The sequence below is a fragment of the Eriocheir sinensis genome, chromosome 5 (genome assembly GCF_024679095.1).
Source record: "Eriocheir sinensis breed Jianghai 21 chromosome 5, ASM2467909v1, whole genome shotgun sequence".
Classification (NCBI taxonomy): domain Eukaryota; kingdom Metazoa; phylum Arthropoda; class Malacostraca; order Decapoda; family Varunidae; genus Eriocheir; species Eriocheir sinensis.
The window spans coordinates 19,629,431-19,643,328 of NC_066513.1; the positions used below are offsets into that span (position 1 = coordinate 19,629,431).

Genomic DNA, 13,898 nt, shown 5'->3' on the forward strand with positions numbered 1-13,898 from the left:
TACGTTTAATCCATCATATGATTTGTTTCAGTAATTGTTCGTTCTTGTGTTTCTTTACCTATGCATGCACTTCACACGTGGAACAATCATTGATATACTGATATGTGTAAAGCAACGTTTAAATGATCATATTCTTCTTTGTTTCAGTATTCATTCATGTACTTATCTTTCTTCGGAGATATTTCTTATGTGGGATATACAGAGATGTTAAATCACGTTGAAATGATCACATATTTGCATGATTGAAAATTCGTAATATATATTCATGCATATTTCAATCTTGCTACGTCTTCTGTTACAACACTTGTCGGTGGCGCAAGTGACTGACGGAGGGTTTGAATATAAGGAAACTGAACCCATTCCTACGGGGCGCACAAGAGTCAATGTATCACGCCTCGCCCTGCACCAGTGCTGCCACCTTCATGCACGGGGGCTCCACGTGTAGCGTAGCCTGCGCCAGCACCAGGTAGTTTCAAGCCGAAAGGAGATAGGAATTTCATCGTAGCATTCAACAGAAGTCAATGCGCATATCGTGTTGCTTTGAGCAGAAAACCACACACACAAAAAAAAACTTTTCAACAATTCAGTAAACTTATACAATGCATTCCACATAATCGATCAAGCTATCATTACTACGTATAAACATAAATATGTTATGAATTTATGCCCACCTGCCCCGGTAACCCCCCCCACCCACCACCACCACCACGTGTGTGTGTGTGTGTGTGTGTGTGTGTGTGTGTGTGTGTGTGTGTGTGTGTGTGTGTGAATGGCAAAATATTATCACTTCCCGGAGAGGCCCAAGGACACAGGTTCCGTAACAATGGCATGCACAGGTAGGGAGTGTTCGTGCTCCGCAGAGCTGGCAACACTGGGACTCAGGAAGTGACACTTTCTTTTTTATCCTCCCTCCGGGTCTCTATGATAGCAATGTGAGAAAGATCTGCGTTTCGTGTTTACCACTTAACTTGTCCTCCGTGTATATAACGAAACACGATGCAAAATGAAGAACTATAAAGCGATGTTATAATCATCAAACTATTGTTTTAATAATTATTCATATATTATTTGAGTATATTTGCTGTCTTCCCACACGAGGGTTTTTGTTTATTTCATATTTTAGGGAGCTCTTGAGCTGCCTCCTTCACTATAAAAAAAGGATAAGGTAGTCGCTCATATAAGCGAGTAAACAAACTGCCCTGAAATGCTGAACTAAGGTAAGAAGAAGGAACTGTTGTCAATATAACATAGAATTAGAAACCTTCACTTTAGCAATCTTCAATTCCTGTAACTTATATGTCTCATTTTTTTTAGGTTAGTAATATGTTCCTCCCTGATTTGAGCACCGATTTCAATGGTTCATGCAAAGAGTTGGACACGCCATAATTATTAGCTATTAGAATGAGGTGATGCGTACTACAAACTGCCGGACATACCATAACCAACGTGAATTAGCATTGAATTATGCGTACAAACTGGTTAACATACCATAATCAATGTATATCAGTATCAAATGATGCGTACAAGATGGAGAACAATGTATATCAGTATTAAACTAAGCATACAAACTGGTGACCGTACCATAATCAACGTATGAAATGATTCGTATACAAACTGGAGAACATACCTTAATCAACGTAAATCAGTATTGAATTATGCCTTCAAACTGACTAACCTATCTTAATCAACGTATATCATTATTAAACTATGCGTACAACTGACTAACATACCATAATCAATGTATATCAGTATTAAACTATGCGTACAACTGACTAACATACCATAATCAACGCATATCAGTATTAAACTATGCGTACAACTGACTAACATACCATAATCAATGTATATCAGTATTAAACTATGCGTACAACTGACTAACATACCATAATCAACGCATATCAGTATTAAACTATGCGTACAACTGACTAACATACCATAATCAATGTATATCTGTATTAAACTATGCGTACAACTGACTAACTTACCATAATCAACGTATATCAGTATTAAACTATGCGTACAACTGACTAACATACCATAATCAATGCATATCAGTATTAAACTATGCGTACAACTGACTAACATACCATAATCAATGTATATCAGTATTAAACTATGCGTACAACTGACTAACATACCATAATCAACGTATATCAGTATTAAACTATGCGTACAACTGACTAACATACCATAATCAATGTATATCAGTATTAAACTATGCGTACAACTGACTAACATACCATAATCAATGTATATCAGTATTAAACTATGCGTACAACTGACTAACTTACCATAATCAACGTATATCAGTATTAAACTATGCGTACAACTGACTAACATACCATAATCAATGCATATCAGTATTAAACTATGCGTACAACTGACTAACATACCATAATCAATGTATATCAGTATTAAACTATGCGTACAACTGACTAACATACCATAATCAACGTATATCAGTATTAAACTATGCGTACAACTGACTAACATACCATAATCAATGTATATCAGTATTAAACTATGCGTACAACTGACTAACATACCATAATCAATGTATATCAGTATTAAACTATGCGTACAACTGACTAACATACCATAATCAATGTATATCAGTATTAAACTATGCGTACAATTGACTAACATACCATAATCAATGTATATCAGTATTAAACTATGCGTACAATTGACTAACATACCATAATCAATGTATATCAGTATTAAACTATGCGTACAACTGACTAACATACCATAATCAATGTATATCAGTATTAAACTATGCGTACAACTGACTAACATACCATAATCAATGTATATCAGTATTAAACTATGCGTACAACTGACTAACATACCATAATCAATGCATATCAGTATTAAACTATGCGTACAACTGACTAACATACCATAATCAATGTATATCAGTATTAAACTATGCGTACAACTGACTAACATACCATAATCAATGTATATCAGTATTAAACTATGCGTACAACTGGCATGAATAACGTACAAAAATAGCGCGTACAAACTGACGAAGATATCCCAACCCCCGGATGTATGCATGACCCCTTTAATTAGTCATGCACTGTCCCGTGATGACCCCTGCCGCCCCCTGTATCCCCTGTCCCTTCCTCCCCTTCCGATCAGGTGGCAGGATCACCTGGTCAGGGCCAGCAGGGCGGCCACCACTTTCACCTACTCGGAGCTGCACTCACCTGCTAACGACTCCCTCTTCTACAGCCCAGCCAAACCCCATGACAGGTAGGTTCCCACGCCCCCTCACCTGCCCTCCCTCTGCCCTACCCTTCCTTTCCCACCTCCCCCTTACCCCCACCCCTCACACCTTACCCACCTGCTAATGACCCCCTCTTCTACAGCCCATCCAAACCACCCTGACAAGTAGGTTCCCACGCCTCCTTACCTTCCCTCCCTCCTCTCCCCTTTTCCGCACACCTTACATACCTGCACGGTAATATAAGTTCTTTTAAAATTACTCTTTTTTTTTTTTTCACTTCCTGATTTTCTGTTCTGAATTTTTTTTCTCTTTCTGTTTTGTACCTTGTTTTTTTCTACAGTTCTTTTTTTTAACTCTCATGTATGCTATCATTCACGACTGTAGTTTTTTTTTCTTTTTTAAGCTCGAGGCAGAAAACGAACACACATAAAAAAGAATGGGTGAAGTGGACATTATGGGAATTCTATTTATCTATCTATCTATCCATCTATCCATCTATCTATCTATCTATCTATCTATCTATCTATCTAATATTAATCTATCTATTAATTTGTTTATCTGAATGCTTATTCATTTGTCAATTCAATCAGCTACCCAGTGAATATATCTATCTATATATCTATCCACCTGTGTGTGTGTGTGTGTGTGTGTGTGTGTGTGTGTGTGTGTGTGTGTGTGTGTGTGTGTGTGTATTTCCTTGTTGCCACGCTCAGATGTTTGCAGCGCGACGTTGACTTAGAGCGAAGCATGAAGGGAAAAAAAAAGTGTATCCATAAAAAGCAAACTACATTTTTTTCTTCTTGTTATGAATGACCTGTTTCTGTAAGTGTAATGGTGTCTTTTAAGTGTGTGTGTGTGTGTGTGTGTGTGTGTGTGTGTGTGTGTGTGTGTGTGTACAGTAAGCAAAACATTTAAAGTTCTATCGTTATGTTTGCAATGGTAATAATAACAGGATGGAAATACCTAATGATGCATAATAACTTCTCTCTTTTTCCATTTGTCTGTCTGTCTGTTTGTCTGCCTGTTTGTCTGTCTTCCTGTCTGTCCATCTATCTGTCTGTTTGTCCGTGTGTCTGTCTGTCTTATCACCTCACTCCCCGCAGATATGTGTGTGAGGCATCGGTTCGGGAGCTCAAGCCGGGCTGGGGCCAAGCTACTGACGGCACGCTGCTCAAGATTATCAACACGGACAACTTCCCGCAGAGGATTCGGATGGAGGTTTGTAGGTACGGGCGATCGATGCTTCTGTTATTCATTACCTCGACTCTCTTCCTTCCTCCTTCTCTGAGCTAATATGCTAATGATATACCCTGACATAATTATCTCTTATTCTTTAATTTCTCTCCTTCCCTCCCTTTGTCTCATGTATATCAATGCAGGCACTTTATTTCCATTTCATTCTTTTGTTTTTCATTCCTACAATCACCTCTGCCCTTACATATTAATGGCATCCAATCCTTTATATTATGCTCTTCTGTTCTTCCTTCAGTCTTCATTCTTCCATTCTTTTCCCTATGTCCTCTCTTATCCATTCTCGTCCTTTATTTAGAGGATATAAGGTTTTCGTTTCTAGATACATGTTCATTACTGCGCAAGCTTCATTCGGAGCCTCTCCCACTCTTCCTTGTATGTCCTCCGTTATCAGCATCCCTTAATACAGTTGAAGAAGAATATAAAGTTTATGTTTCTAGAGATAAATTTATTGCTGTATATACTGAGTGCGTGTAAACATCGGCCTAATTAATTCAGGGTCTTCTTCGCCTTTTTCTCTTTTCTCGGTCATGGCTCGCCGACGCAGGGGGGCGGTGGGGGATCCGTGCCCCTTCGTGCCGCCGCCGCTCGACTCCACCTGCCGCCAGCGCTACAGCCTGCATAAGATGGCCGCCGTAGACCCTAAGGCCCCCGGTAATGGGGTGTTCCAAGCAGCCTTCAGGGTCCCTTCTGGGTGTTTCTGCCACATCAGCCAGCCGACCATGCCGGCCAGCCGGCACACCTTGCCGCTGGACACGCCAGGGCACGGCAGCATCACTCTTGGCGACGGAGAACACTCACTGCATGGCGCGACGGCGTCTCCTTCACTCATCGTTTCTGAAAACTCGAGATTCACCAGGAACCAAAACTCTGGCGGCGACTTATTTGTGACGCAGGATAGCGACGCAAACCAGAAAATGTTCCTCGACCACCACCAGCACGACCCCCAGCCAGAACAAGGGCTTTGGCTCGACCAGGGAGGAGAAATATGGCAGCAACATCAGCATCAGGACCAGCAACAACAGCACCAGAATCAACACCAAGACCAACACCATCACCAACAGCAACATCAACAGCACCAGCAGCAGCAGCAAGACATCCAGCACCAGGAGCTGCACCAGCACCTACATCACCAGCAGCAGCAGTCACAAGACCCACACCAGCAACAACATCACTTACACCAGCAGCCTCAAGATCTTCAACACCAACTTCAGCAGCACCAGGCACATGACCAGCACCAACACCAGCCTCACGACCAACAACAACAACAACAACAGCAACAACAACAACAACAACAACAACAACAACAACAACAACAACAACAACAACAACAACACAATCAACAGCATAGTCAGCCTCACCATCAACATCAGCCTGATTTCATGGGTTCGTTACACATACGACAACCGACGCTTGTCCACAACGACTGGCGGCCCGTCACTCTCCCCCCCGCCCTCAGGGAAGCCCCAAACACCTCCCCACACCCTCAGGTCACTTCTTACTTGCAGGTCACAAACATCACTTTCGCCAACCATCCCACAGGCAGTAGCGGCCTTCAGAGCACTGGTCCTGCGTTCAGCACATCCCAACCAGACGTGTTGTTCCACGGTGCCAATTCCTTTGCCAACCCCACCACCTCCGCCACCACGACCACCCTCCAGCCCGTTACCTCCTTAGCTACTTTTACATCCCCACCAGGCAGCGTCGCGTCTTCCATCTCTCAGAACAAAAGACAAATTGGGTCTGCCTCGGTAACACTCAATGGCGGAGAAGATAATATAGACGAAGGGTTCTCCGCCACCTTTAGTTCTGGGTCTGTGAGTAACTCCCAGGGCATCATCGGGGAGCTGAATAACCTGGGGGTGACGGCCGTTGGGGGTAATGTGCGGGTGTCCGAGACGGGCGACAACAACTTTATCCTGACGCTTCAGCAGCTGCGGCCCGACGGGACGCAGGTGCCACTAGAGCTTCTCATATCCGTCGACGGTCGACTCATTTCCTCTGCGTCCTCGTTGTCCATTGGAGGCTCAACACAAACAGCGCAGAACCGCAAAGGACTCGTAAACACTGAGGTAGACTTTGATGAGCTGCCACGTCCCGTAAAGCAAAGCGTGGAGGAACTCAAGGGACAGATACACGGTGCTCCAGTCTTTAACAGGCACGACGATGCTCGCAGCCCACGAAATTCCTCTGATCCTCTAAGTCAGTTGAGTTTGGATTATGACAAATCAGGCAACACAACTGTAAACACAAAAGCGTCTCAAAGAGAAGAGCAGAACAAGTCTAAGTCGTCAGGGTCTATCAAAGCTTCTTTAGATCTCCAGTCTTCGAGTAGTAACACATCTCGTCTTGCAGCCGCCTCCTCCTCCTCCTTGTTTCCTCGACCTTCCAGGGTGATCCACGCGCCTCCCCGATGGTGGTCATCGTCCTCATCGAAGTCACCTCGCCCTTCCAGCTCGGCTTTCCAAAACGAAAAGTCCAGAATCGCCAAAGAAGTCCGGGAGTCTCCACAAGAGTATATTTTCCCTCATCGCGAGCACCCTTCCATCTCCAGTCTTGACCACCCTGCATATCTAGCTAACAACCATAAGCGACCTAACAACCATTCATCCCCCTACACTCACGGATCGTCTGGTATATCGCAAAAATCAGATTCAGACTTCACCATTGTTCCTCAGAAAAGCCGTTCACATTCACTCGAGACGAGCCCCGCCACCCAGCCAGTGCCCGGGCCCTACCCAGCCCTCGCTGAATGGTGGGTGACTCCACACCTTTTCCAAGACCAACCCCATGCCATTCAAAACTACTTTCTTCAGCTTCAAGACAACAAGAAGAAGAAAGTGGACGGTAAGATGGACGCCAGTGGCTCAAAGGCGATACCCACTTTAGCCACACTCAAAGGGGAACCCGTCACGGACCGCAACACAGATGTTAAGCGTCTCGAAGTTACTCTGAGAGACTCAAAACGATCCGAATGGTCTCGTCACAACACACGAGAGAGTCCCGCCTCGAGAAATCGCACCTCTGCCCTCCTGGCGAACTCCACCGTCAGGCTTTTCGGCAAGAATCTCCACCTAGCTATGTTAAGTAATAACTTTACTCACAATGGAACCGGTTTCTCTTCCCTCACATTCCGGCCCAAACCCTCTGGGCATTCCCCCGTCCACCAGGATGACGGTATGGATGCAAATCGAAAAACATCACCTGTATTTTCCTTCACACGTCAAAAGAAAGTTGGCGGTCGAACGATTCGCGATGTAGGTAATTTTGCAACACTCGGTGAAACCCCGAACACCAAAGTAAAAATTCGCTTAAAGGTTGCAAATGACCCTTCAGGATCCGGTTACATCATCTACCACGACAGAGGTCATCCTATACAACTTTCCCAGGCCGGTAAAAGTTTTGGCCTCAGTCCATCTAAGTCAGTCAACCCTCTCATCGCCTTCCCACAAGGTCTGAGACACACGCCAGCACGCGCTACAATACCGTCACGATACATGAAGGGGACTGAATTCTACCTGACGGGGGCGCAAGATCAGGCCTCCTTCCCATCTATGGCCACATCATCGTCCCAACTCCTGCCGCAGTGGCGCCCAGCACCGAGTCATCTCCAGCGAGTCGCTCTATTGACGCATTCAGTTACCCCGAGCCAGGTGACCTTTCCTCGACCCTCTACATACGTCATGCCTCAACACAGGCCGCTGGTGGCGGCCGCGACATATGCCCAGGACGTGTATGCCGCGCCGCGCCACTCCTACGTCCACTTTCCAGGAAACCAAGCCCAGCACCAACTGGTTCTCACTCCCATGACGAGGCAGGCTGAGGCGGGAAGACAAGTAATCGTGACTCCTTTGTTTCCTCCAACAGTCCTTGTGGCAAGTCAGCGGGAGAGGCCTTGGGGGATGCGGTAGTCTTTCTTGTTCAGAGGCAGAGTAGAATAGGAAGTGTCGGAGGAAATGTAGAAAGAGGAAACTGAGGACGAAGAAGAGGAAGTGGAAGAGGAGGAGGAGGAGGTATGGAGGGTACAGAATGGTAATGTATTATTATGAATCATCGACGCTTGGTGGAACTAATCAAGGGTGCTGATTCAAAATCAACACCTTCACGAGATTCTTTCATCACTCCACCGCAGACATACACATATTTTCTTACATTTTTCCAAGACTTCCGTCCGTGGTGTCTTGTAATCTAGCAAGTGTTCTGAGACTCATAAGTATTACTGCGACTGTCTGGATAATGGCTCCTGAGACGTAGTGGAAAATGAGACTGGCATGACGGTGACTTATGTTGGCGTCCACCGTGCACCGCCAAACGCTTCGGCAAGGTGGTGTTATATGGTGTTTCCTCGCGTGGCTTCGGCGTAGGAAAGGTGATGAGGCACAGAGAGCAAACCAGTTGTGTGAATTCAAGTAGGTATCCCGAATGGACAAAAAAATCCTTATCATATAATTATCTTTTATCACTGTTCCTTTTAAATCGTGTAACTTAGGCTGATCTTTTGTTTTTATACCAGTGATACAAGGAAACGCCACTCCTTCATACCAGGATTGCACGGACTCAAACTAATTTCAACTTCTTTCTCCAATATCCATTCTAACTTATCACTCCACATTTTTATCGGCGTCGCAGACGCCGATCAACAGATTGTCCATCTTAGTTGTTTTCCTGGCTTACCCATGCACTGTAGACATGACATTGTATAATAACATTTGTTAGCCCTGATGAACCCTACAACAAGGCATTATAAATAAAGTCAGCTTTTTTTTTTTTTTTACGTCTTGGCCTTTGGCGCCGGTAGGCCTTTATAGTAGGGCCTGATGGTCGGCCCCAGCCCGTTGTGGAGCAGGCAAGTGTTTATAGTGGCGCCATCTTTACTTTTCAGCATTTTCCATTTTAGACCCATAGTTGCATCATATAAATTGTTGGGGGTGTGTTGGAGGGTCATGCGACGCCGATCTAGCACAGTTTTTGTGCTATTAACACTTGTTAACTCTCCCTTTTCTCCCCATTTCAGTTTTTATTTCACCCTCTGCTTTTTTCACTTCTCTGTTCTACTACATCTAAATCTCTCACCTCTACCTTTTATCCCTCTTCTTCTTCCTTTTATATCTTCCTACGGTACTCCCTTTTTTCACTCCTCTTTCGCCTAAAGTCGAGAGCTTGTGCATAATGTCATTCACAGTCACATTTCTTAAGTTGATTCTGAATTGTCTGTCTCTTTCCATTCAGTCTTCTCTTGTGCGTTCGTTGTAGTCTGTGTTGTAGTTAGAAACCTAAACCCATGTCTCGTTGTGATAGCTAGAATTTAGTACGTATTGGTGCTGTTTTTTGTTTGTTTATTTGTTTTATTACCTAAATAATAAAGATACTACATAGATAAATGTTTCTTAGCACCTGAGAGAGAGAGAGAGAGAGAGAGAGAGAGAGAGAGAGAGAGAGAGAGAGAGAGAGAGAGAGAGAGAGAGAGAGAGAGAGAGAGAGAGAGAGAGTGTAAACAGGCATTCGGTACAATCTTGGAGCTCGAACTATATGAGGTTGATTGATTAACTGATTGATTGATTGTTTACTGGGTTTATCTAGTCAATTCCTTACCTTTACATTCTTAGCTAACATCTTACGCATGTATTTCGTCCTGTTTGAGCTTAAAACGAAAAAAAGTACGGTCCACGAAGTACTGAAAAGCCATCGAAGGACCGAGTTGGAGACAGCGTTACCAGATTGTCGTACTTAGCACATTGTATTTCCCGGTGTCTTACCCACTACTGTTAAAAACAAAAAAAAACAATCAATGATTAACGGTTTGAATAATAACTTTAACTGATTAGTATTGTTTTTTGTGGGGACGACAGTTTTGGATCTGAAACTGATAAATGCAATGCTCTGAGTACGATAATTTGGTGACGCTTGTACCGAGTCGGAGCCTCGGAGGTCATCACCATCAATATCAACAGGAACGTGCTTGAGAATGTATAGCTGTAATGCGGGGAAAACTAGGAAAATCGATAGCCAGTAATAACCGATGTGTGCTTGTGAATCAGGTGGCTACGAACCGCAAGACAGACGGACGAACCAGATGTGGAGCTGGTGGCGTGACAACGCCTCGGCCGAAGGATCATAGTTAGTTTTTTCATGGAGGATTGACGAGCAGAATTTTTCACCTGTATTGAGTGAGAGAACCAGTTACTTCGAAACTCTTGCTGAACTGGCGGAACAGGCCAATTGGATGTTAACTAAACCACCGATAAATGCGTTTACTAGCCGCTGGCTAGCCGCGGGCAGTGGGAGGGGAGGTGATAAGCCGACTGTGTGAGGTTGTTTCCCTCACACACCGTCTGGACCTCACCGCCACAGGTACGTTGAACCCAGCTCCTAGGGACCAAGCTTGTTAGTGTATTTTGATACAATGTTAATGTTACTTAAAGAGTGAATTGTCACTCACACACCGTCTGGACGTCACCCCCACAGGTTCCCTAGCATACTGACTGAGCGGTGGGATACTCATCGTAGCGGAAATTTTAAATGTCTGGTGTGGGTTTAAATGGACCGAGTCAAAGGTTAAATTTTGTCTTTTTTTTTTTTTTTAATCGCAGAAAATCTAAAATCAATCGGTTTTACGTGAAAAGTGCAGGGAATATTGATTGTACAAATAGCTAGGGACTTATGTTTAGATATTGTTGATAGGGTAAAAGAGTTAGTATTAAGAGGAAAAATTGACAAAAACACATTTACGTGATGTTCGATGAGCATAAAAGAAATGCCATTATGCCTTTCTGTATGGGAAACCTTCAGAATATTTTCCATAGGGCTCTAGGCGTACCTAAAGACTATTAACAGCCAAAAGATGAAAGTGATTGGCTACGTATTAATGGTGCTGTGTAATTTTACGTGTCGCTACACGTATATGCACATGTATACGTATGAGTATACATATAAGTATACATACATTGTTCTGGCTCCTACAAAATGTAGGGAACATAGATGCCTACTTAGTTTCATCGCAATACCCGATAGTTTAGTTAGTTGACCTCAGGTGTCGGTTAAAACTAACTTTGTGTTGTATTTAGTTTCTCTTTGGGTGCACTGGTTTTATCAAAGTGTCTGTAATGCAGCGACTTGCTTGATGGTTAAGCCTCTCATAACTCACTCTGCGAGTGGTGGTACTTCTTTGGGCGACTGGTTAAGAAGTGGCTCTCCCGCGTTGCTGGTCAATAGTTTGATCCCTGGCGGCAAAACCTTTCCTTGTCTGGATTAATTTCTTGTGTGTTTCGTTACACGCAGGAGTCGTGTGGGAGTGTAGTAAAGAGTAAATTCTGGCGTTTCAGGTCAATATCTTGTCCCCTACACAACCAACTGCTCGTCTGTCATATCTGTATCCTAGTAACCTTCAGACCTCCCAGAAAGATTTTAGAAATTAAAACAATTGTGAAAGACTGGAATATGCTTAGGAACTCGCATTGCCACGGGTGGTGCAAACCCGTGGCTCACCACTGTAGCTTACTCTGCCGCTGGTGAAATTGATTTACTGCATATTTATCATTAAAAATAAACTTGCCAGATCTGAACTAACCTGACCTAACGTACCTACGGGCTTTGTCGCCCACGGCCACGTGGACTCCCACACACATTTCGTGGCTATTTTCACAGTTTTGATTTCTACACTTTCCCAGTGATTTCTAGGAAGTTTGAAGATATATGTACAATTCATGTATATATGACAATAAAAGTATTCATCAAGTAGGAGGTATCTGCACATCAGATTAGGTCAAGTTAGACCTAGTCGGGTTAAGTTAGTTTAGATTTATTTCATTATCTTTAATTGATTACCATAAATATGTGAGATTCACTTCACACTGTGCCTTTATCAATGGAGGGGAATATGGAGTGCATCATATATTTTTCATGAATGAACTTAACAAATCTATATTAATCTAATTTTACGTACCTAACTCAACATAACCCTCGAGGATGGAGTATGTTACATGGGTATAAATTATGAGTAGCTCATATTTTAAACTGTCACTCCCCTTATTAGTTTAAATTATGACTTGTATTAAGCAGCAGATTGAAGTTACATACTTTGAGGCTAGTGCACATATTACTTAATGAATAACCTTATTCTCATTGATTATGTTGCTAGTGGACCACATAAGCTTTATGTAAATGGATATTACTCTCTTTTCCAGTTATTTTACTACTGCCGGATATGTCATAATAAACTGAAAAATATTGTATTTTATTTAAAACATGATTTATGAAATATTTACACATCTATGACAAATGGCAGCAGCAAATTGATGAGCCTTTTTTTTTAATATCCATTTAAAAAAAAAAAAACTGGTGTGGAGATTGGTATGTACAACTATACCACAAATCAATAATAATAATCCTTATAATAGTAAGGGTAATAATAATAATAATGTGCGTAGCCTATGGTCAGTTTCATTTCATGTTAACATAGCGGGAATTTTCATAATTCCACCTGTGCATTTTAATTTGTGAATATGTGAAGCTCAAATGTTGTGATAGACATTTCAGCTAATTTTTCAATAATATATTGGGGAGGCAGTGGCTGAGTGGTTAGCGTGCCGGCGCTGCGTCCGGGAGATCCAGGAAGGACGCGGGTTTGAATCCTGGCCGTCACACAGCTGGGATTTTTCAGTCGCCGCCGGGTGGGTCAAGACTACCCACATGCTGCCCTGAAGACCACCGATCAACCGGGACTTTAGATTATCTCTCCAAAGAGAGCCTCAAAGATGAGCTCCGGGGGGGCCCTTTGTCCCAAAATAAGATGGTGCCACTATAAAACACTTGCCTGTGCTACAATGGGCTGGGCCGACCATCAGGCCCCACCAGTGAAAAAGCCTGACGGCGCAATAGGCCACGACACAAAAAATTCAAAATCCTTAACAAACCGCTTGGTATTTCATTTCTTGCATGTAAATAACAATTAGTATTCAAAGTAACGTGCAATAGTCAATACTGTATTGATTGTGATGCTACCTAGGCTGCTTTGAAGACTCCACCAGTCCCATTACCAACCCTTCCCCTGTCCACCAGTCCCATTACCAACCCTTCCCCTATCCACCAGTCCCATTACCAATCCTTACCCCTCTCCACCAGTCCCATTACCAACCCTTCCCCTATCCACCAGTCCCATTACCAATCCTTCCCCTATCCACCAGTCCCATTACTAATCCTTCCCCTATCCACCAGTCCCATTACCAATCCTTACCCCTCTCCACCAGTCCCATTACCAACCCTTCCCCTATCCACCAGTCCCATTACCAACCCTTCCCCTATCCACCAGTCCCATTACCAACCCTTCCCCTATCCACCAGTCTGGTGGAGAGGGGAAGAATTAGTAATGGGACTGGTGGATAGGGGAAGAATTAGTAATGGGACTGGTGGAGAG

The 13,898-nt window shown here is 43.4% G+C and overlaps 1 protein-coding gene across 1 annotated transcript; it reads left to right on the forward strand.

Moving 5' to 3' along the window:
* Positions 1 to 3,040: 3,040 nt before the first annotated feature.
* LOC126982601 (uncharacterized) lies at positions 3,041 to 9,848 on the forward strand. The gene is made up of 3 exons (XM_050834787.1): positions 3,041 to 3,261; positions 4,339 to 4,461; positions 5,034 to 9,848. The coding sequence occupies exons 1-3, from the start codon at positions 3,062 to 3,064 to the stop codon at positions 8,395 to 8,397; spliced, it is 3,687 nt and encodes a 1,228-aa protein (XP_050690744.1). The 5' UTR covers positions 3,041 to 3,061; the 3' UTR covers positions 8,398 to 9,848.
* The last annotated feature ends 4,050 nt before the right edge of the window (positions 9,849 to 13,898 follow it).